This window comes from Drosophila eugracilis, unplaced genomic scaffold (genome assembly GCF_018153835.1).
Source record: "Drosophila eugracilis isolate 14026-0451.02 unplaced genomic scaffold, ASM1815383v1 contig_2154, whole genome shotgun sequence".
In the NCBI taxonomy this organism is placed as follows: Eukaryota; Metazoa; Arthropoda; class Insecta; order Diptera; family Drosophilidae; genus Drosophila; species Drosophila eugracilis.
Window position 1 is genome coordinate 80,654 of NW_024573038.1, and position 20,778 is coordinate 101,431.

Below are 20,778 nucleotides of genomic sequence, written 5' to 3' on the forward strand. Positions count from 1 at the left end.
TGTATGGTTTTGGAAATTTTTTTTGTAACTTTGTAAAAACAATACAAAAGGAAAATGCAAAGCCAGCATTGAAGTTTGTACTGATTAAAAAATAAAAATAACATACGAAACGCTTCTTTATATATAATATATAATTCAAAAACATATTATTGTACACCAAGTTTAAAAAAAGTTCAATATAAATTAAAAACCACCATTCGATTTTATCAATACCAACCTCAATCGATGTTTTAACCTTAGTGACCTTCAAGCTTTTGCAAATTGAATGCATTGAGGTCGAAATCGCACCATGGTGGCCAAGCTGTTGTTGCCTTAAGTCTTCTTGATTAGTCTTGTCGATGTACTGAATTGATGGCTTATACGAGAGCGATATAGAAACATTACCTATAGGTTCTCCGCTCTTATCACCATTCGTGGAATCATCGTGGATCATTGCACTATTCTGAGCTCCTATATTTTTTTTGTAGATATGTTTTCGAACTGATGGCCCAGAGAATGAGTTAACAATATCTCTTTTTTTTTTTTGTGATCGCTTTTGCGATAAAGGAGGAAATTGAGACTCGTAAGAGCTGTTGGATATTCCGGAGTCGCTTCGATAAATTGTGATGCGCTCAGGCTCTATCAACTGGAAATCCGGACCAATTCCTTCATCATTTTTTTGCTGTTTGATGTGTTGACTACGGTAATGTTTTTTAAATTTATCTGTTGCAGGGTGAGTGTGCAGCAGAATGGTAGTGAGGTTTTGATTGCTTTCGTTTTTTTTTGTTTGCTTACTTTGATCGTCTGTATTTTCATCTACCATATTCTCGTAATTTGGTGAATCATGAAAGTGAGTGGACTGCTGATTTGGATCAATGTAAGCAAAAGAATTATGCCTTTTACATGTGGATAAATAGGACATATCAATAGCGGAAGGGGATTGTGATGTGGTAGATCCTAACAAGGAATTTTCAATGTGGGTCCGATTTTTAAACTTGTTTCCATTTGGAAACCTAAGCGAATTAAATTTGTCCTCTAAGTGTAATGCGCTGTTGCTGTGATTTGCGGATATAATACTTTCAGGTACTTCATCACAAAGTTTATTAAAGTTTGTGGCAGCCAGAAAGGGGTTAGTGTTAAGCAGTGCTGAACGTTCTGGTCGATCTATCGCGGTATTAGTTGATATGCAATCATTCTCTAAAGCATTTAATAGCTGTGAGTTGGACAATGAATTCACATCCATCAACTGATGTTCTTCTCCTCGCATTTGTATTTGTATTTTTTGTTCCTGGTGTTGTCGGTAATATTCAGTGTAACTATTGGGAAAGCAACTGCTCGTGCTTTGTTGAACTGGACGATCGGTAACTAGTTCAGTCAACCTTTGATTATGTAGATCGGTAATTAGTTGGCGGTGCGTGGTGTTGTACTGTGATCTATGAACATATTGTAGTTCCTGTTCGTTAATATTTCCTTGCTGGTATGTATGTTGATCTGGAATGGTCTGACGATCATGCTTATGGTTGATCCATGTCTGGTTGATATTCTCATTGAGTTTCTTGGGTTGTTGAACCATAGGCTCCGCATTTTTGTTATTATTAAAATTAATACGGATGGTAGAATACTGAATCCATAAGCATCATATGTTAGTTAGGAAGGGCACGCAAAGAAAACAATGGTAACAGAAAATAGTGTATTAGTTTAGCTGTTAGTTTTTTGACATTAGTTTGATATTTTTCATACACTATGAATAAATTTATTGATATTTCTTCATTTTGTTAGTTTTAAAGCGTTCACTAGCGAACACAAAAAAGATTTTAAGGTTAGAGAACTACAAAATATTTTGTGTATAAAAAATGATAGTGTATTCATTAAACTTATCCAACAATTTTGTACATACTAACTTATTCACAATTTTAAACAAATATTTAAATGTATAAATATTTAAAATTAATAAACAAACCTAAAAAACAAATGTTTATAAACGTAAACTTTAAATTTAATTTTTTGGCGGCAACACTTATTTTATTTAAATTAGCTTGTTATATTTTTATGAAATTTCGAATTGGATAATCTGCAAATCAATAAACGCTTTTCTAAACATTTACGTCATTATTGCAATGCATGATATAGAACATATTGTATATTAGTAATTTCAGTTGCTTTAGGTAATGTAGTAAGCTATATATTTTTATGTAATGAGTGTTATGAAAAGTAAAAACTATACCTTGTTAGGTGCTGTTTGCAGACCATGAAACGGTAGATTCTCATATTCGCCAGGTTCCGTCAATGGTTCCCCCAGTGAAGACGACTTGTCGTGCACTATATGACCCATATGGTGTGGATTGGTCGGTTTTTGAATTTTTTTTTCCATGAGTATTTGTATGTTATTTTAGAAGCATACGAGAATAAAATTAAACAAATTAAAAAGAAATCTTTTAAGAAAATAATTCAGAAAATTTACAAGGTAATTTAAAAATATAATTTTAATCTCTATTAATTTTTTAATTATTTATTAAATTGTCTGTTTATAAGGGAAGAAAGCATGTCTTTTATATTTATCATTGCATATCGAACATAACGTAACAAAACTAATGCATGTTATTATCATATAATAATTTAGGAATACTTACGCTTTTAGTGAACTAACGAATTTGCTCCGTTGTTAAGATTTATTATACCCTTTAGCTCTTATACACGTTAAAAATGAATAAACTGGCTTAAGAAGTCATTACCGACCTTACAATTAATTTTAATATATTCTAAGCAGGACTCGATCTGAATATTGCGCCTTGCCGCTCTCATGAAATGCATATGAGAGCAGAGAGAGTATAGTTATATAAATAGATATTATTCATCATACCGAGCCGACCTAACCTAATGAAAATAACAGCTTGAAGTAAGAATTAATTAAGCATGCATTGGGATATTAGCGGAGTTGGCCTTACACTGTAAGCATTCTTGCAAGTTATTTATGATATAGAGGTGATGTGTTTAATGATGTTATAAATGATATTTTGGACTTTTTTTAGACTGCATCCATTGGGTCGCCGAAGCTTACTTACCTAATCATCAATATATCGAAAGTTTAGGAAAATTAAGCCCTTTAGCCGTGTTGTAGGTAAACGGTAAAATCCTAAGGAAGTTGTCAAATTTGACTACGAAATTTTCACGAGATTGCAGTATTTATTCGGACAGACGTGGCTAAACCGATTGTGCTAGTAATCCTTATTCAAAATATAAATACTTTATAAATGCGTTCGCATTCTGTCTGTTAAATACTTTTCATCAAATATATAATTTTAGTCTACAAGTAAATTGAGTTTTAAAAGAGTTAATATTCAAATTCTCTAGTTTAAAAAAAAACAAGTTTTGAATATATTCTTACTTTGCGCATGTTCAAATTTACTGGATGGAAACAACGTTGAATTAGCAGAACAGCTCAATATTAAATTTTGGCAACTCCTTAATGGTAATGCAGGGGATGTAGGGCTTAGGTGAAGAATAGGGCATCGATTTTGATGAGCTTCAAAAGAGATTTCGGCCGTGTCAGATGGGTCGACACTGCAGGCAATGCCTTGTACTTTTTGCAATTTTTTTGTCAATGGTGATTCTGCATCTGCTGCTGTGCTTGACTTCCCATGAGTAGTCTCGTTGGCTTTTTTGTAGGTTACTATATAATTAATAATTATTAATAAATAAAATAATAATGTTAAAATTAACTTAATGTGCGTCTAAATGTGTATGAAATACTCTACCACTGCGGCTGCAACGTATTCCTTTAAGACGATGCTGAGTTCCGAATTGAGATGTGCTATTAGTATGATCCAACCGACGCCAATATGTCTGTAATAGACCAATATGACTCCGCTGACTTTTGCGAGAGCAATCATCCGATGTCTTTTTAAAAATCATACCTAAAATATAATTCAATTTTTTGTGACCAGCACCTGCCGTTTTGGCGGATAAATTATCTAAAGGCAATTCTTTTTTTTTTACTTTCGTTTTAATATCCAATCGAGGTGTTATAACAGATAATTGTTCGTTTTTATCTGAGTCCACTGACACATTGGTTAGGATGGTACTATCATTGGACTGACTTTCTCTTAAGACTTCGCTGAATTCGGCCGAAATCTTATTAGTTTCTTTAAAGCGAATATTCGGCTTTAATGTCATTCTATTTACAGTAAGATTTTCTTTTGTGTTACTGCTTACGTGAACCATTACCCCAGGACGAATTGGCCAGCGTGGTGGCAATTTTGATTCGTTACCATTAAAGCGGGTGGAAGGTTTCTTTGTAAGGAGGACTGCATACTTATCCGGTTTTGATACACTCCCAACTGCTGTTTTTATTTCTGACTGATTCGATAGTACGCTGAGTAGTGTGTGGTTACGACGCGTATTAATGTGCATGGTTGTCGGTAATAATGCGAAAATAAAAACGTGATGCAAAAGAAAAAAAAACATAAGGGCACGTTCAAAATTATTTAACAAATATAAACAGTTTTTGAGTTTAAATATACAAACAACTTATTTGAAATAAGATTTCATATGGCCACGTACTTAATTTGTTTTACAAATTAAATCTACCTCTTAAAATGAATAAAATTAGGTATTTTATGGACACTTGTATATTTAATGAATACAGTATCTAAAAACGTGATTTTACTATCTGATTTTACTCTTTTGCAAAATAGCTTTACGCGTTGAATTTACAAAAATACCAGAATGTACATATAAAATATATTTTTTGTCATATAACTACTAAATCTTTAGTTTTGACTTACCTTTGGGTAGCACTAATTGAAACATCGGTGAGATCTGTGCGTTATTGTTGTGTATAGTGGAACGTATGTGGAGTAGTTTTTGAAGAACAGCATTGCAACCGTTTCATGCGATTTATTAGCGTGCAAAGTTGTCCCTCCGGACAATTGAGAAGCAAGCGTACATATGCAACAGATACATTGAGAAGTCAAGCACATTTGTGATACATGTTATAAGAAAAATAAAAAACATTGTTCATTTAGAAAAATATAAAAGCTTTGCAAGCGTATTACTGATATTAAAACCTGGCGACTTTTTAAATTAAAAGGTTATGGTATTAATTATATTTTAAAAACAAAAACAGTCAATGACAATTTTGTACAATTTTTAATATATAGCGTTCATTATCAACTTTTCTTTGCAGTAAAATATACAAAAAATATTTGCGGAGCACAATAGCAGATTTTTAGTTTTGCGTCTATTATTTTACTTGATACAGTGGCAGTCACAGTCATATGCGTTTTAAAACGGTTTAGTAAACAATTATAAGTTTCATGCAAGAGCATTTGAAAGAAGCTTTGCTCATTCATTATTATGAATGTAATATAAAATGAATATTCAATAAACAAATTTAAGGTAAAATCATACATATACTGCTATTGTCATTTTTTTTGTTGTTCGCTTTTGCTATAGTATATAATTATTAAAACCAAGTTCATTGCTTTAAATAACCTTTTTTAAAAACCTTTTTTAATTTTATTCACACATATGTACTCACATTTATCCTGACGCCGACGTCGACGGCAAATTAATATAATTATACAACATATGATAATCACGGTCAAGAGTAATCCAAAGATAGCAGCCAGTAGTATGATGATAGTTTTCGTCTCCCAGAGCTGCCACCATGCCAGTTGCTCTAGATTTTGACAGAAATATTAAATGTGTTCATTATTACATTCGCTATAAATAAAATAATTTCAATATAATACATTACAATATAATAAAAGATTAAAGACACTAAAAAATTAATATTTTCAAGAAAATATTGGAGTCACACATCTTTACATAATGTGTAACACATACATAAAGGAACACAAAAGCTTCGCCCTAAGGCCAAGAAACAAAATTCAATTCATTAATATAGTTTTAATTATTTAATATATTATAGGCTCTATATACGAGTACATTATGTTGAAAGCAGTAAATCTAATGACAGAAAACTCAATTAATCTCTACGTAATAATAATGTTTGAAATTTAAAGAAAGAAAAAAGCCTCGTTTATTAGCAATAATTTTTTACTAATTAGGCTACCCTAAAAGTCAGGTTTTCTCTAGTTCGTATACAATGCTATTCAATAAAAAAAAAAAATTAACCATTACAAGGTTGAAAATGACTTAAGCTTTTATTTTGGAATCGTATTCGCGAAGGGATTTAAACTATTTGAATACGTTACTAGAACATTAAGACTGAGTTGGATGCTATATCTAATGACAGCCTTAGAGAGAGATGCTTTAATTTAGAGATGGTTTGAATATGTACTTGGATATAAAAATATCCTTCCTTCTGTTAAAATATTATAATCACAATTATAAAAACCAGTGAAACGATATGGGACAAAGAAAAATTATTGAACTGCTTAATACTGTTACTTACTTTTTGGTTGCACTTTTAAATTCAGTATTCAGATAGGTTATTCAGCATGTAAATAGTAAAACATTAAAACAAAACACATTCAAATTATTAACGAAAGCGCACAACTCAACTTATGTACCCATTAGTACATGCGGTTGCATTTATTTATGGCCCTAAATTGATTTAATATATTCATTTTTAAGGTATACCTAATCAGATAGTTATGGGTTGATACTCGTAAAAGCCATTTTTACCTCCCCACCAAATGGAAAAAAAACATTCTGTGCGGTGACTATAAGATACCCGTTACTGTTTTGCCTCCTATTGTCCAAGAAAGAAGGTTAAGTAACTGATAGTAACGCCACTGCCCATGTGAGGCCTTATAACCTACACATCTTCATAAATAGCGAAATGATGTTCCGATTTGCAAAATCTTCTGTAAATTGATAGATATTGACAAAAATATGTTAAACAAGGTCAAACGAAGACATCCACTATACTATTATGGACGTCTTAGTTTTTCGCTTTTTCTGGGCGTTAAAATGCATATTCAGATGAAAACTAGTGTCGAGTTGCAGTGCCATCTTTAAAATACGTATTCCTAAGTCTAACTTTCTATCATTAATAGTTTCCAAGATTTTTGCATTTTTGGTTTTTCGGGTTTTTTGGGCGTTAGGGTAGTCGTGGATAGATGGGAAAAATCAATTCGCATTTGGAGCATCATAAAAACCTACATGCTTCATCGAAACTTTCTATCTCTTATACTTACTGAGATATCAGGATTTCTAAAAAATGCGAAAACCGTCTTTCGAGGTTGGTGGGCGTAAGAGTGGCTGTGGCCAGATTTTGGTACCACCATAAGATGCGCTAGCATCTCATGATTATACATACTGAATTTCAACTTTCTAGATATAATTGTTACTGATATTTCAGCGATTTTAGTTTTTCGTGATAAAATAAACATGCGCTGCGTAGGGACCTCAAAAATCTGACTGCTTAGTCTTAACTCTTTATCTCTTATAGTTCCTGAGATCTCAGCGTTGATACCGACGGACGGACAGACGGACATGGCTCAATAGGGTCGGAAACGCTTCCTTCAACCTGTTACATACTTTTCAACGAATCTAGTATACCCTTTTACTCTACGAGTAACTGGTATAATTAAACCTCTTCAAATTAATGCCTGTTGAAGTTGTATGAATTGAATTGTATGTTTTTACTTAATCTCGTACGGATAATATATTTATACCCTTTACTAGTAGAGTAAAAGGTTTAGTTTGACCTTATATAACTTATTTCCGTCAATATCAATCGATTTACTATTTCGCTATTTATGAAGAAATTTAGGTTATAAGGCCTCACCGGGTTTGTGACGTCATTATCAGTTACTCAACATACTTTCTCTGACAATAGGTGGCGCCTTTTTAATATCCACTAACAAAACGAATATTTTTAAATTGTGCAAAACAGTAACGGGTATCTTATAGTCGCGGCACTCCACTACTTTCAGCTTAAGGCTTTAGAAATTTTAAATTGGTTCACGATCGAATGCAAGTAATGATAACGTGGTTACAAGTAAATGTATATATAAAGGTAAAATGTTTATTTCATAACGATTGTGCATGACCGTTTCCGATTACTTTTAAGTCTTAAAATAAATATTTATTGCAATTGACGGTGTTCTGACCGTTATTTCCCACACACCTGTATTTGCATTCGTGGAACCATTGGGCATCGTTCTTATCAAGTGAACATAGAAAGGGGAAATCTTTCTTACACGGAGATTGTGAACGAACTATCCCGCTGTCCGTAGAAACCATTAAATGGAATATTTATTACACTTGTCATTTTCCTGACCAGTCTTTCGCACACACCGATATTTACTTTCAATGAACACTCAGGCCTCATTATTATCAGCCGTTAATTTGTTCGCCATCCTTGTCTTCCTTATCCTTCAATACCATATGACTGGCGTCCGGGGCTCCTATGTATACTTAAAACCAAAACGATTGGTTCTAGGAGTAAAACATACCTGTATGCACTCCCTATTGGTAACATTAGGTGAACATAGTCTGGAGACTATATCAATGACACCACTCAAATTGCTCAGAATCAGTTACTCAAAAGCCTCAGAACTACATTAAAAGTCTCGGTGCTTTATTGTGATTATCATCGTCATTTTCGTCGGTTTTTAAAAATTATAAACAATTTTTACAAATTATATATATATATATATATATACAAATACAAATAATAATAATTAATATTATAAAAACTTAACAAGAGGAAACGCTATAGTCGAGTGCCGCGACTATAAGATACCCGTTACTGTTTTACACAATTTTAAAATATTAATTTTGGTAGTGGAAATTCACAAGGGGCCACCTATTGTCAGAGGAAGTATGTTGAGTATGCTTATAGTGACGTCACTGCCCATGTGGAGCCTTATAACCTTAATTTCTTCATAAATAGCGAAATAATGTTCCGATTTGAAAAATCTTTTGTAAATCGATAGATATTAACAGAAATAAGTTACACAAGGTCAAACGAAGGCATTCATAATAATATTATAGACTCCACAGTTTTCCGCGGTTTGTGGGCGTTAGAGTGGGCGTGGCCGGATGCAACTTCGTGGCAAGTTGCAGAGGCATCTCTTAAATACGTGTTCCTAAGCAAAATTGTGTAGCTTTTATGGTTTTCGAGATTTTTGCATTTTTGGTTTTTCGGGTTTTGTGGGCGTTAGAGTGGGCGTGGCGTGATCGGAAAAAAACAATTCGCATTGGGAGCATCATAGAAACATACATGCTTAATCCGAACTTTCTGTCTCTTATAGTTACCGAGATATCAGCTTTTCTAGAAAATCCGAAAACCGTCTTTTGAGCCTTGTGGGCGTATGGGTGGGTGTGGCCGGATAGTAGTACCACTATAAGATGCGCTGTCATCTAAAGATTATACTTTCTGAATTTCAACTTTCTATCTGCAATAGTTCCTGAGATTTCAGCAATTTCAGTTTTTTGCGATTTGTGGGCGTTAGAGTGGGCGTGGCAGGATGCTGTAATAAACTTGCGCTGTCCCGGGACCTCAAGAATCTTCATGCTTAATCTCAGCTTTGTATCTGCTATAGTTCCTGAGATCTCAGCGTTCATACGGACGGACGGACAGACGGACATGGCTCAATCGACTTCGCTATTGATCCTGATCAAGAATATATATACTTTATAGGGTCGCAAAAGCTTCCTTCTATCTGTTACATACTTTTCAACGAATCTAGTATACCCTTTTACTCTACGAGTAACGGGTATAAAAACTACATCCCTTAAATTAAAAATAGAGTCTACAATTGCATGTGATTTGTGTGCGTTGTGAAGTTGTGTGTGTGTGTGTTGTGAAGATGTGTGAGTTTAGTGATCACTATGCCAAGTGTTCCAAACCTCGGAATGCCTTCAAGGTTTTAATGGCAAGTTCTAAAATAAGATGTGACTTGTGCTACCGTATAGTTCCCAACTGTAAATTTGAAGAGCACTATAAGAATTGTGAACGACCCCAAAATGCATTCAGCAATTAAATGTACAAGAAGGATAAAGGAAAATAACAGGAACCAGCTATTGTTCAAAACGATATTCCCTCAACATCAGCAAATTCCCTCAAGCGGATAAGAATGGATGAGGGTAAGGAACCAAATAGTCCTACAAAAAAGCTTAAGATTTCGGGAAATACACAAGAGCAAAAAAGAGAAATTTTATGCCATACTTGTGGTATCCAATATCTTGAGTCAAGGTAACGTCAGCATATGCTAACCGATTACCATAAAAATGCTTCGGTCCGAGAAGATGTAAATTATAAAAATATTTCACAAATTGTGGGTAACTCTAAGTTTCCTGTAAAAACATACAGAATTAAATATCCAAACGAAAATGAAATTGACTTAAATGATTTTTATCAATTTTGTCAATCAAATTTACTTAAAATAATTGAGGATTGCATGTCAGAATATAGAGATTATAGAGTACGGGACTTATATGAAACAAATAGATGACGGAGAAACCGTTGAAATCAGGAAACACCTTGGAACGGCGTGTAGATCGGTTTATCAAGTTGAAAATATTACTGTAGAATTAAATTTCACGGGAGAAATTAACGAAACCCGCAAACTACCACATAAATATCAATGCAGAAGTCATTGTTTATGAAGGAATGAGACTGGATTTTTCAGGAATTGAGTTTCCAATTACCAAAAAAGGAATAAGTCAGTTCGAGAAAAAAATAAAGATTTTAGCATCAATGTGTATGAAATTGATAATGACGGTAAAAAAATTGTGGGACCCACAGTTAAAACTCAAGAGATTCTACCAAACCACGTAAATATATTAGGAATTAATAACCGTCAAAATATGCACTATGCCTGTATTACGTGCATCAAAAGATTATGCGGCTCACAGCATTCAAAATCGCACGCAGGAAAATATTTTTGTGATAACTGCCTGCAGTTTTATACAACAACGAACACTACCCACAACGAGCTTGAATGTGGAAAACTGGCTTCGTACTGTCCTGAACCGAATACGACCACTTCTTTCAAAGGATATCATAAGAAGCTATCACCTCCTATCACCATATAACTATATATGGAGAAATAGAGGCGGTCCTTGAAAACTATGAGACCTGCTTAAATAATCCGGCTACTTCGGCAACAACAAAGGTGCAAAAACATTCAGCGTGTGCAGTATCCTTCTACATTGCACACAAATATGATCCAACTCTGAATGAGTTATGGCCTTATCAAGGTATATTAAAAAAATTAAGTTAATACATTTGAAATAATTTAAATTTTATAAAATTACAGGTGAAGATTGCATTAAGCAATTTTGTAAAACTCTCAAAAAAAGGACTTTGAGTTTATTTTAAAAATATAAAAATATTGGGCCACAGCAAAAAGTCCCAGTACAGATCCAATCGATGACTTTGACAAAGAAGGAAGTTACTGTACCTGTGAAAAGGTAATCAACGATGGCGACCTGGACAAACACTTCGACCAATTTTCTGGGAAATACGTAGGTCCCATTCATAAGAACTGTAAGCCTAAATATAAATTAAACGATCCATTTTTTCCTGTAGTTTTTCATAATTTATCTAAGTATGATATACATTTATTTATTACTGAATCGGCAGGAGATTTAAACCCTATTCCTTGTAATAAAGAATTGTACATAGCTCTTACACAATCTATAAAACTAAATGCATTTGTTCGCGCCATAAGGGCGCTTAGTTTCGAGCGGCAGTGTAAGAGCGAGCGCTGCACTGGCGCTTGCACTCCCGCTTGCACTCCCGCTCTCCGGTGCTCTCCCGCTCCCGGCGAAACCCACCACTCCGCGGTCCAGTTTGGGTTCCTCTTTAGTTTTATGTTCGCGCCATAAGGGCGCTTAGTTTCGAGCGGCAGTGTAAGAGCGAGCGCTGCACTGGCGCTTGCACTCCCGCTTGCACTCCCGCTCTCCGGTGCTCTCCCGCTCCCGGCGAAACCCACCACTCCGCGGTCCAGTTTGGGTTCCTCTTTAGTTTTAACTTAGTTTAACTTAATCTAAAATCTGAAGTGAGCCAATAAAGTGCCATCCCATCGTGAAGTCGATCTCGCCGCTTTCTTCTTTTTTGGACTTGTGGGAATTTCCAGCTGCAACCACCCCCATCCAACTTCTACGGCCGACATCCGCCACGATAGCCGGGCTTATTTTTTTGGACAACTCCGCCCACTCCATTTCAGCATTAGATAGATATAAAATTAGGTATATAGACTTAGTACGGTTTCTAAATTCTAGCTTGGAAAAATTATCAAGCTATATGGACGATAGGGATTTTAAAATTCTAGCAAAAAAATTTCAAGGAGAAAAATTCTGATAAATGCGTAGGAAGGGTGTATTTCCTTATGATTACTTGAATAGCTTCGAAAAGTTTAATGAAACCCAGCTTCCTAGCATTGATAGTTTTTACAATTCTCTTAGCGATGAATATTGTAGTGTTGAAGATTATAGTTTTGCACAGAAAGTTTGGGATACATTTAATTGTAATACTATAAAGGATTACTTAAAGCTTTATTTAGAAAGTGACGTTTTAATTTTAGCCGATGTTTTTGAAAACTTTCGAAATATTTGTCGTAGAATTTATAAGTTAGACCCAATAAACTATGTAACTTCTCCCTCAATATCATGGGACGCAATGTTAAAGTGCACCAACGTACACTTAGAATTAATAAGTGATGGTGATATGTATAACTTTTTAAAAAGAGCTGTAAAAGGGGGCTTAACTCAATGCAGAGGATTTCCATAGCAAATAATAAGTACTCAAATAACTTTGATTCTAGTAAACGAAATAATTTCTTAATTACATTGACGCAAATAATTTATATGGATGGGCTATGAGTCAGCCCTTACCACTTTCAGGGTTAAAATTTTTAACTAGGGAAAAAATCTCATTATTTGACTATAAAAATATATTATCTGATGGTGATGTAGGATATATGATAGAAGTTGACCTGGAATACCCTCCTAATCAACATGACTCTCATAATTATTTGCCTTTTTGTCCTGAAAATAAAGTTCCCACAGGAAGCAAGCAGGCCAAACTGATAGCAGACTTAACTAACAAAAGTGGGTACATAATTCATTTAAAACAGCTTCAGCTTTGTTTACAGCATGGTTTGATTTTGCGAAAAATTCATAGGATTTTGTCATTTATACAATCATGCTGGTTAAAACCCTATATTGATTTAAATACTAATCAAAGAAAATTAGCACGAAATGACTTCGAAAAAAACTTCGAAAGTTAATAAATAATGCCGTATACGGGAAAACTATGGAAAATGTTGAAAAGCGTAGTAAAGTAGTTCTAGTAAAACATTATGAGTCTAGACAAAATTCTCCAGGCTTTAGGCAACGTATAGCTAGAAATGATTTCCATAGCGTTGAGTTATTTGGAACCGATTCAGCGGCAATTGAATCGACACCATCACAAATAATGTATGATAAGCCAATATAGAGTGTACCAATATAACAAAACAAAAAAATCGATAATCGAAAAATTTGAAATTCGCGAAATTTGAAGAGTCACCTTACTTTTTGAACACACCTCGTACATAGGAGTAGCAGTTTTAGAATTATCAAAGTGGCTTATGTATGAATTTTATTACAACTTTCTATTAGTTAAAAGTCCATCTACGAAAATAATATATATGGATACAGACTCCTTTATTTTGTCATCAGAGGATGATTTCTATGAGACTATAAAAGCAAATCCCGATCGCTTTGATACCTCAAATTATAAGTTAGAAAATAAATACCAAATAATTCAGGCCAATAATAGAGAACCAGGAAAAATGAAGGATGAACATGCTGGAGATGTTATGACTTCTTTTGCTGGTCTTAAAGCTAAGGCATATTCTTGTGTAGTTGCAAAGGATAAAAATAAAACAGAATCTGTTCAAAAAATTAAAGGAGTTAAAAATCTGTTATTAAAAAACTAAGTCATACTGATTATATTGAATGTATAAAATATAAAAAAACAATTTATGGAGCACAGCGTGTAATTCGTAGTAGATCACATACTTTGTATACAGAAATTATGAACAAAATAAGTCTTAACTATAAGGATGATAAGAGATATATTTTACCAGATAATTGTAATACATTAGCTCATGGTCATTATAAAATTGAACATATTATAAATAGTGATCAAGATAATAATCTATTGTAAAGTATATATGTAAATATGTAAATATATTTTGTATTATTAAAATTTTATTTTAAGAAAAATATGTAAATAAATAAATGTTCAACAATATATCTAATTGCGTTTTATTATTTAAGAATTTTATTTACAGAAATCCACGAGTTGTGACTAGAATAAAATCCGCCCCACTTAACCAATACTTGATTATTTTTCCTTTGAAGTATTTTTTCTATCAGGAATGCATTCTTATCTTTAACTTTTTGTAGTTCCTGTTCATAAAATGACCCATCAATAGAGTTGCCTCTGTAATCTTGAATCTCATATGTTACTGGATATGTAGACTTAACTTTTATAACTTTAAAAACCTACGTTGTCCAATTGGGTTCATATCCCTTCATAAACGCTCCCTTATATGTATTTACTTATTCGAACAAAATCATCTACAGAAAATTTATGTTTTGGAAAAACTTTAGAGAAATTATACACCGTTTTCAAAATGAACTCCTCATTTTTAATGCAAACATCAGCAGGGTTAATTTTAATGGTTCGGTGATATGAATGATTAAACTGGTTTACAAGATATTTTATGTTATGAATCCTTTTATAATTTCCTTGCATACTAAACATTTTCCACATGCGAAAAGTGTGTAAAAGTGTGATAATGATTTATATTAAATGTGCTCATTAATGTTTTAAATGTTGAATTAAAGAATTCTTTTCCTTGATATGACTGAATATTCTTTGGTTTACTTTTGCTCGCTTTAAAGACAGTTCTCATCGCTTCTGTAACATCCACTGCGGATTTTGACTTCACAGCTTTAGCGTAGGCATACTTCGAGAATGTGTCAATAACAGTCAATAAATATCTATACCCTCTATTTTCTTTCCTAAAGGGTATCACTTCAACTAAATCAATTTGCCATGTATCATTAATCCTCTTCTGAACAAATTTACGACGCAAAAAGTTTTTTCGTGCCGGTTTGTGAATTTCATCAACAACTTGTTCTTTACTCATTTTAAGTTGCTGATTTATTTTATTTTGTTTTATTTTTTATTTGATAGTGATATTTGCTTAGTTAATATGGACTGCTTATATAGAAGTACATCTCTTTTTAATTCGTTACGCATCTTTTTCGAAATTTCAAAACATAATAGTGTTTAATCTATTTGTACATCTTTACCGAAAGAACCCTCTAAGTCAGCTAACTGAATGTCATACTTTTGTAATGACACACACTTAGGAATAATATGATTGTAGTAAAGATATACCACTTGTTGTTGTAATATTGAATTCCAACATAAGAAGGTTGTAAAAAATATTCCAAGTCTTAGTAAAGATCTCCAGGACTCAGAGTCAAACTCAATTTTGTTACCTTACTGATTAATTACAAAAACTTACTCGTTATCCGATTTTCTAAATCTAAAATTACATTTCATAGATGACATGCAGGGGTTATCAATAATTGTGTCAGGCATCAAGAAGTCATACTGGTCCAGTTTCAACTGAATATATTCCTTATATGTGAGAAGTTGCATACATTCGCCCTTATCAAATCCAACAAAATTACTTTTACTTTGCTGCATCCAGATCATAGGCAAACATTTTTTAGAAGTGAATACACCACATTTCATTTTTAAAATATGTACAACATAGTATTCGAATCCAAAAATGACCTCATGATCCTGTTTCTTTCGTGAAGTTTTATTTCTTTTCGGTACACACATGTCTATTAAGTTAGAGCACTTTATTTTAACTAAAACTTTATTCTAATCTGTCCGGTATATAAAGGAAAAAGCCTTCGCATGTACACCCCCAGTCCAGTTCAAAATTTCAAACCATCACGAACACTATAGATCGTAATTCAAGCGTTATTGTTGATTTTCAATATTTATTTGGAAACAACAAAGAAGTTTTTGTTAAGGAGCTTGCATTCATGCCAGCAGGAACGGTTATACCAAATTTCTATCATTTCAAACCGCCATTCAACATAAAAGAATTGGATAAGGAAACTCTTAAGCAGCAACATTTAAATCAACAAAATATAAATGGTTTGGAATGGTCCGCTGGAGATATACCATATACAGCCCTAGAAGAAATTCTCTCCCCACTCAATAAGTATAGTTCAACCATAATCGATATAGATATCGGAAGAAGCTTAACCCAGCTACCCAAATTTTTCACCAATTGTAAAATACATAGGACAAAATTTTTATTTTCTACGGTGTTCCCTAAATAATTTGTTTAAGCTATTTGTAATATTGGAAAACTCAAATTACGAAGTATATTCTAATACTATAACGTATGTTTAAGCTTCAGTGATAAATAAATAGTTGAACCTACAAGTTGTCTTATACAATGGAGTCATTCAAGGGTTTGTTTGATAATGATCCGCGCAAAAGGGGATATACACAACTGATTTATTGTAATTATTGTGGATCTGATACTCACTTCGAGAAGAACTGCTCTAAAAAACGCGATCAGGAAAAACATAAATAAACCTAATGTAGTTTAAGGACAAGTTAAAAAATCTATTTCAAATATAATAAAAAATAATAATAAATAAAATGTTTACGCAGTTTATACATCCCTTAACAATGTTGATTTGCGGACCATCAGGATCAGGAAAAACAACTTTTTTGGAAAACTTAATAAACAAGAAGAATGATTTGCTAAATACTTCAATAAATGATTTGCTAAATACTTCAATAAATCGAATTATTTGGTGTTATGGAGAGGAGAGTGCTAAGCCAAACTTTAATAATGTTGAGTACTATAAAGGTGTTCCATTCTTTTAATATTGGATCACATGATGATGGGGGCTTTTAATAAAAATTAATGTGAGCTCTTTACAAAAGGATCACATCATAAGAATTAATCCGTAATAGTTGTAACTCAAAATATATTCCATAAGTCATCGCATACCCGAGACATATCATTAAACAGAAAATATATTGTGATGTGTAAAAACCCTCGTGATAAACTACAATTTCAATGTTTAGCAAGACAAATTCATCCTGAAAATCCAACTGAGTTATTTATATAAGGAAGTAACGGAACAAGCACACGGATATTTACTTATTGATCTTACTCAAGGAATCAACGATCTTTTAAGATTAAGAACGGATATTTTTAATTCCGAATATACCGTGTGCTTTTCAGACGAAAATGGTTTACAAAAAGAATCTAAATCGTTTGAAAGCGAAAAAAACAATAAACTTCGAAAGGCAATTATAAGTAATAGTCATAGAGACATCGTAAAAACATTAGATTGTTTTAAACACATTACAAGGCAATCATAAAGTTACAAGTCACATATAAATGCTCTTAAAAAGTATAAAAATGCATTGAGATATCTCTCAGGTCCAAGGAGTACCCTAAGCTCCAAGAGAAAAGATCTTATTCAGAAGGGTGGTTTCCTACCTATTCTAATTAGTTAATTGCTTTCCGAAATTTTTGGAAAAATTTTAAAAGATGATTAAAAATAAACATAACTTAAGCAAAGTAGTTCTAATGCATCCCAACGCATACCAAAAACTGGTAAACAATGACCGGGGTAGTGAACTAAAAGATATAAAATTTTTACCAATTTTGAATAACAATAAAATAAGTGATTATGACAAATAGATTAAAATACGGCAAGAATTATGCTACTACCAAAACAAAAAACGTAATAAATCATGTAACTTTCGAAATATTGATTCAAAATCAACCCCTATATCTAGCAGAATTAATTAAACTCAAATATTGATTGGGATGATGCAAAACCGAATACTTCAGAATCAATAATAAAATATGAAGAAAAATTACCAAAAAATGAAGTCCTTACAAATTTAACAACTGATATGATGAAGGAGAACTTAAGACCGAGGAACGGACAAAGTTGTTAAACGATAAGCGAAAATTAAGTGAGACTTCTTTTTTAGACGATAAAGAAGATATAAAAAGAAAAGCAGTGACAAAAGTGAATCTTAATGATCAACAACGTAAATTAAGGGTAAAGCTGAAAAAATATAAAATAGATTCAAATCCATTTCAAGATCTTAAATATGTGTCTGGACGTGAAAAGTTAATAACATCGGTTCGTTCTAAAAACCAAATAGGAAAAAACAAAATCAATTGGATTTCTTATCAATAGTGCTTAATTTAAATAATAAAAGTGGGGAATATAGATGAAATGTTTATTACATTGCTCAGTAATGATTTATTGAATGTATTTCCTGATAACGTAAAGTGTGCATTTACAAACATTGTAAATATCACCCACAAGACATGAACGATGATTGGGAAGTTGGTATTATAGACATGTATCTCAATAATTATATTAATCAAACTTCCAAAAGAAATTCCAATGCCTGAAGAAACGGAATTTGTTAGCTTAGTAAATGCTGAAACATTTAGATATAAAAATGTAAGCCTTGATTCAAAAACACCTAAAAATGGGTTCTTTTTTATTTATACTGACATAATTAAATCTAGATCTGTGGGCCGTAAAAAACCTCGTTGTCTTCGAGTAATGTATTATAATGGAAAAGAAAAAAATATTCAATTTAAAAATATTGAATATAATCCTTTGGATATATGTTCACCAAATGAAACCTCAATACTAATTACTGATTGAAACGAATATAAGGTTTCATTTGAAACGTCAACAGATCCGATTTTTGTTACTCTACATTTCAGAAGAAGAAGGACGTTATAAAGTCTTTAAATAATACGAGCTTAAATATTATTTACTCATAATAAAATCAGTCGTCATGGTGAAATCTTATCACGAATGTTATTTAAACCAATGTGGTGGCGGTTTAAGCAATATTGGAAGTCTTTATGTATCACCACGAATAGTTCAACAAGGACCAGGAATCGGGAACTTTTTTAGTGGTCTTTTTAATTATATCAAACCACTTTTTCTTTCGGGTATAACTGCTATAAAAAGTCAGGCTGCTGCTACTGGAAAGGCTGTAATCAATGAAATCGGGCGAAAGCCCTTAAGAAATATCCTGCAAAAACAGAGCAAAATTGCTTTGAAAAATTTATCAGATAGAGCAATTGATAAAAAAAACCCGATTCCAAAACGGAGAAGGAAAAAAAAAGAAGTAAAAAGCGAGGCACCAGAAAAAAACGACATCATTTAACATCCAAGCAACTGCGTAAACAAACCAAACCGCATCATAAACGAAAAATAACTATAAGAAAATTAAATATTAGCGATATTTTTTCTACGACAAAATGAGTAATCATATCGAATGCATGAAGAGTGAACTGGATTTGTTTGCACCACACCCCACGCAAAGTTCCATTATAAGAACTGAAGAAGTTTCATATAATCCAATTGCTTCTTTAGACGGAGCAGCATCAATCGAATTTGTCTGTTTATGAAATGGTAAAACAAATCGAGACCTATCAAGTGTTTATTTACTTGTTGTGCAACTTAGAAAAAGTGATAGGAAACGATGTCGGTGTAGTGAACAATATCTTACACTCTATATTTAGAAGTTCCTCAGTTTATTTAAATAACGCAGAGTGATAATAATTATCATTATAGATCGTATTTGCAAACAGTTTTAAACTATGGAAGTGATGCCCCAGAAAGTCACTTAGCCTCCCAAGGATATTTCCCGAATTTTGGACAAATAACGGCAGGCGAATATGTTTATCCAGATACCAATCTAAAGCTTAAAAATTTATTTATATATATTTAATCAACCAAAACTGCTAGTAAATAATGTTGATTTAAGAATTAATTTTAATATTGAAAAGACTGCATTTTATTTAATGGAAACTGGTACTGAGTCAAATTTAAAGATACTGGAAGCTCAACTTTTCATGAATTATAAAACAGTTAACCCAAGCATTTTATTGGCTCACCATCGAGTTTTACAGACCAAAAATGCTATATACCCCTTCAATAAGGTTGAAGTAAAATCTTTCACAATATACCCAGGAAATAATGCATTATCTATAGACAATGCAGTTATTGGGCAGCTACCCAATTTTCTAGCCTTTTGTATGGTTATAAACCGTTCATATTCAGGAAACCGTGGTTTAGATCTATTTCATTTTGAACATTTTAAAATTAAACGATTTAACTTATTGGTGAATGAAGTTCAAGTTCCTTCTCAAGCTCTGGAGTTTGATTACTCGAATGGTGAAAATGTTCAGAGCTCACGGGGCTATAATATGCTATTCAGATCTAGTGGGATAAAACATTATGATCGTGGTCTGCAAATTACAAAGGAAATGTTTGACACAAACAGTTTTACGTATATTGGCTTTTGCCAATCATTCAAATTCGAGTGCTTGTGCGAATTTAATAACCCAAGGAACTATACGAATCGAAGGAAGATTCTCAAAACCACTTACTGAAGCAGTTAGTTGTCTGGTGTACTGCGAATACGATTCCACGATTGATATCGATAAGCATAGAAACATACGATTACTCTTTTTACATGAATACATTACAAATTAAATATTTGCTATCAAAGCATGCAAAAACACAATCGATTTTTAATGGAGTTTTCCCTTTGGACCAGTTACCTAAAACTATAAAAAAGTATCCGGATCTTATTATTGCGAATTCCGATCCATCAGATAAACATGGAACTCATTGGATTGCCTTCTATTTTGATAGCCCTAAGTCAGCTTAATTTTTCGATTCATATGGTCAATATCCGCAGAAAAAGGACAT

General features: G+C 32.8%; 1 protein-coding gene across 27 annotated transcripts in view; it reads right to left on the reverse strand.

Moving 5' to 3' along the window:
* LOC108118341 (B-cell receptor CD22) overlaps positions 1-20,778 on the reverse strand; it is a 65,965-nt gene that overhangs the window by 4,540 nt on the left and 40,647 nt on the right. For 8 of the 27 annotated variants that reach the window (XM_041818253.1, XM_041818246.1, XM_041818245.1 and 5 more), the window contains 7 exons: positions 6,398-6,409; positions 5,519-5,659; positions 4,764-4,797; positions 3,735-4,351; positions 3,365-3,649; positions 2,204-2,298; positions 218-1,600 (listed from right to left, as the gene is read on the reverse strand). In XM_041818253.1, the coding sequence (XP_041674187.1) occupies positions 218-1,600; positions 2,204-2,298; positions 3,365-3,649; positions 3,735-4,351; positions 4,764-4,797; positions 5,519-5,659; positions 6,398-6,409 (2,567 nt within the window). The other 19 variants (XR_005993726.1, XM_041818257.1, XM_041818258.1 and 16 more) reach the window with 14 other exon arrangements.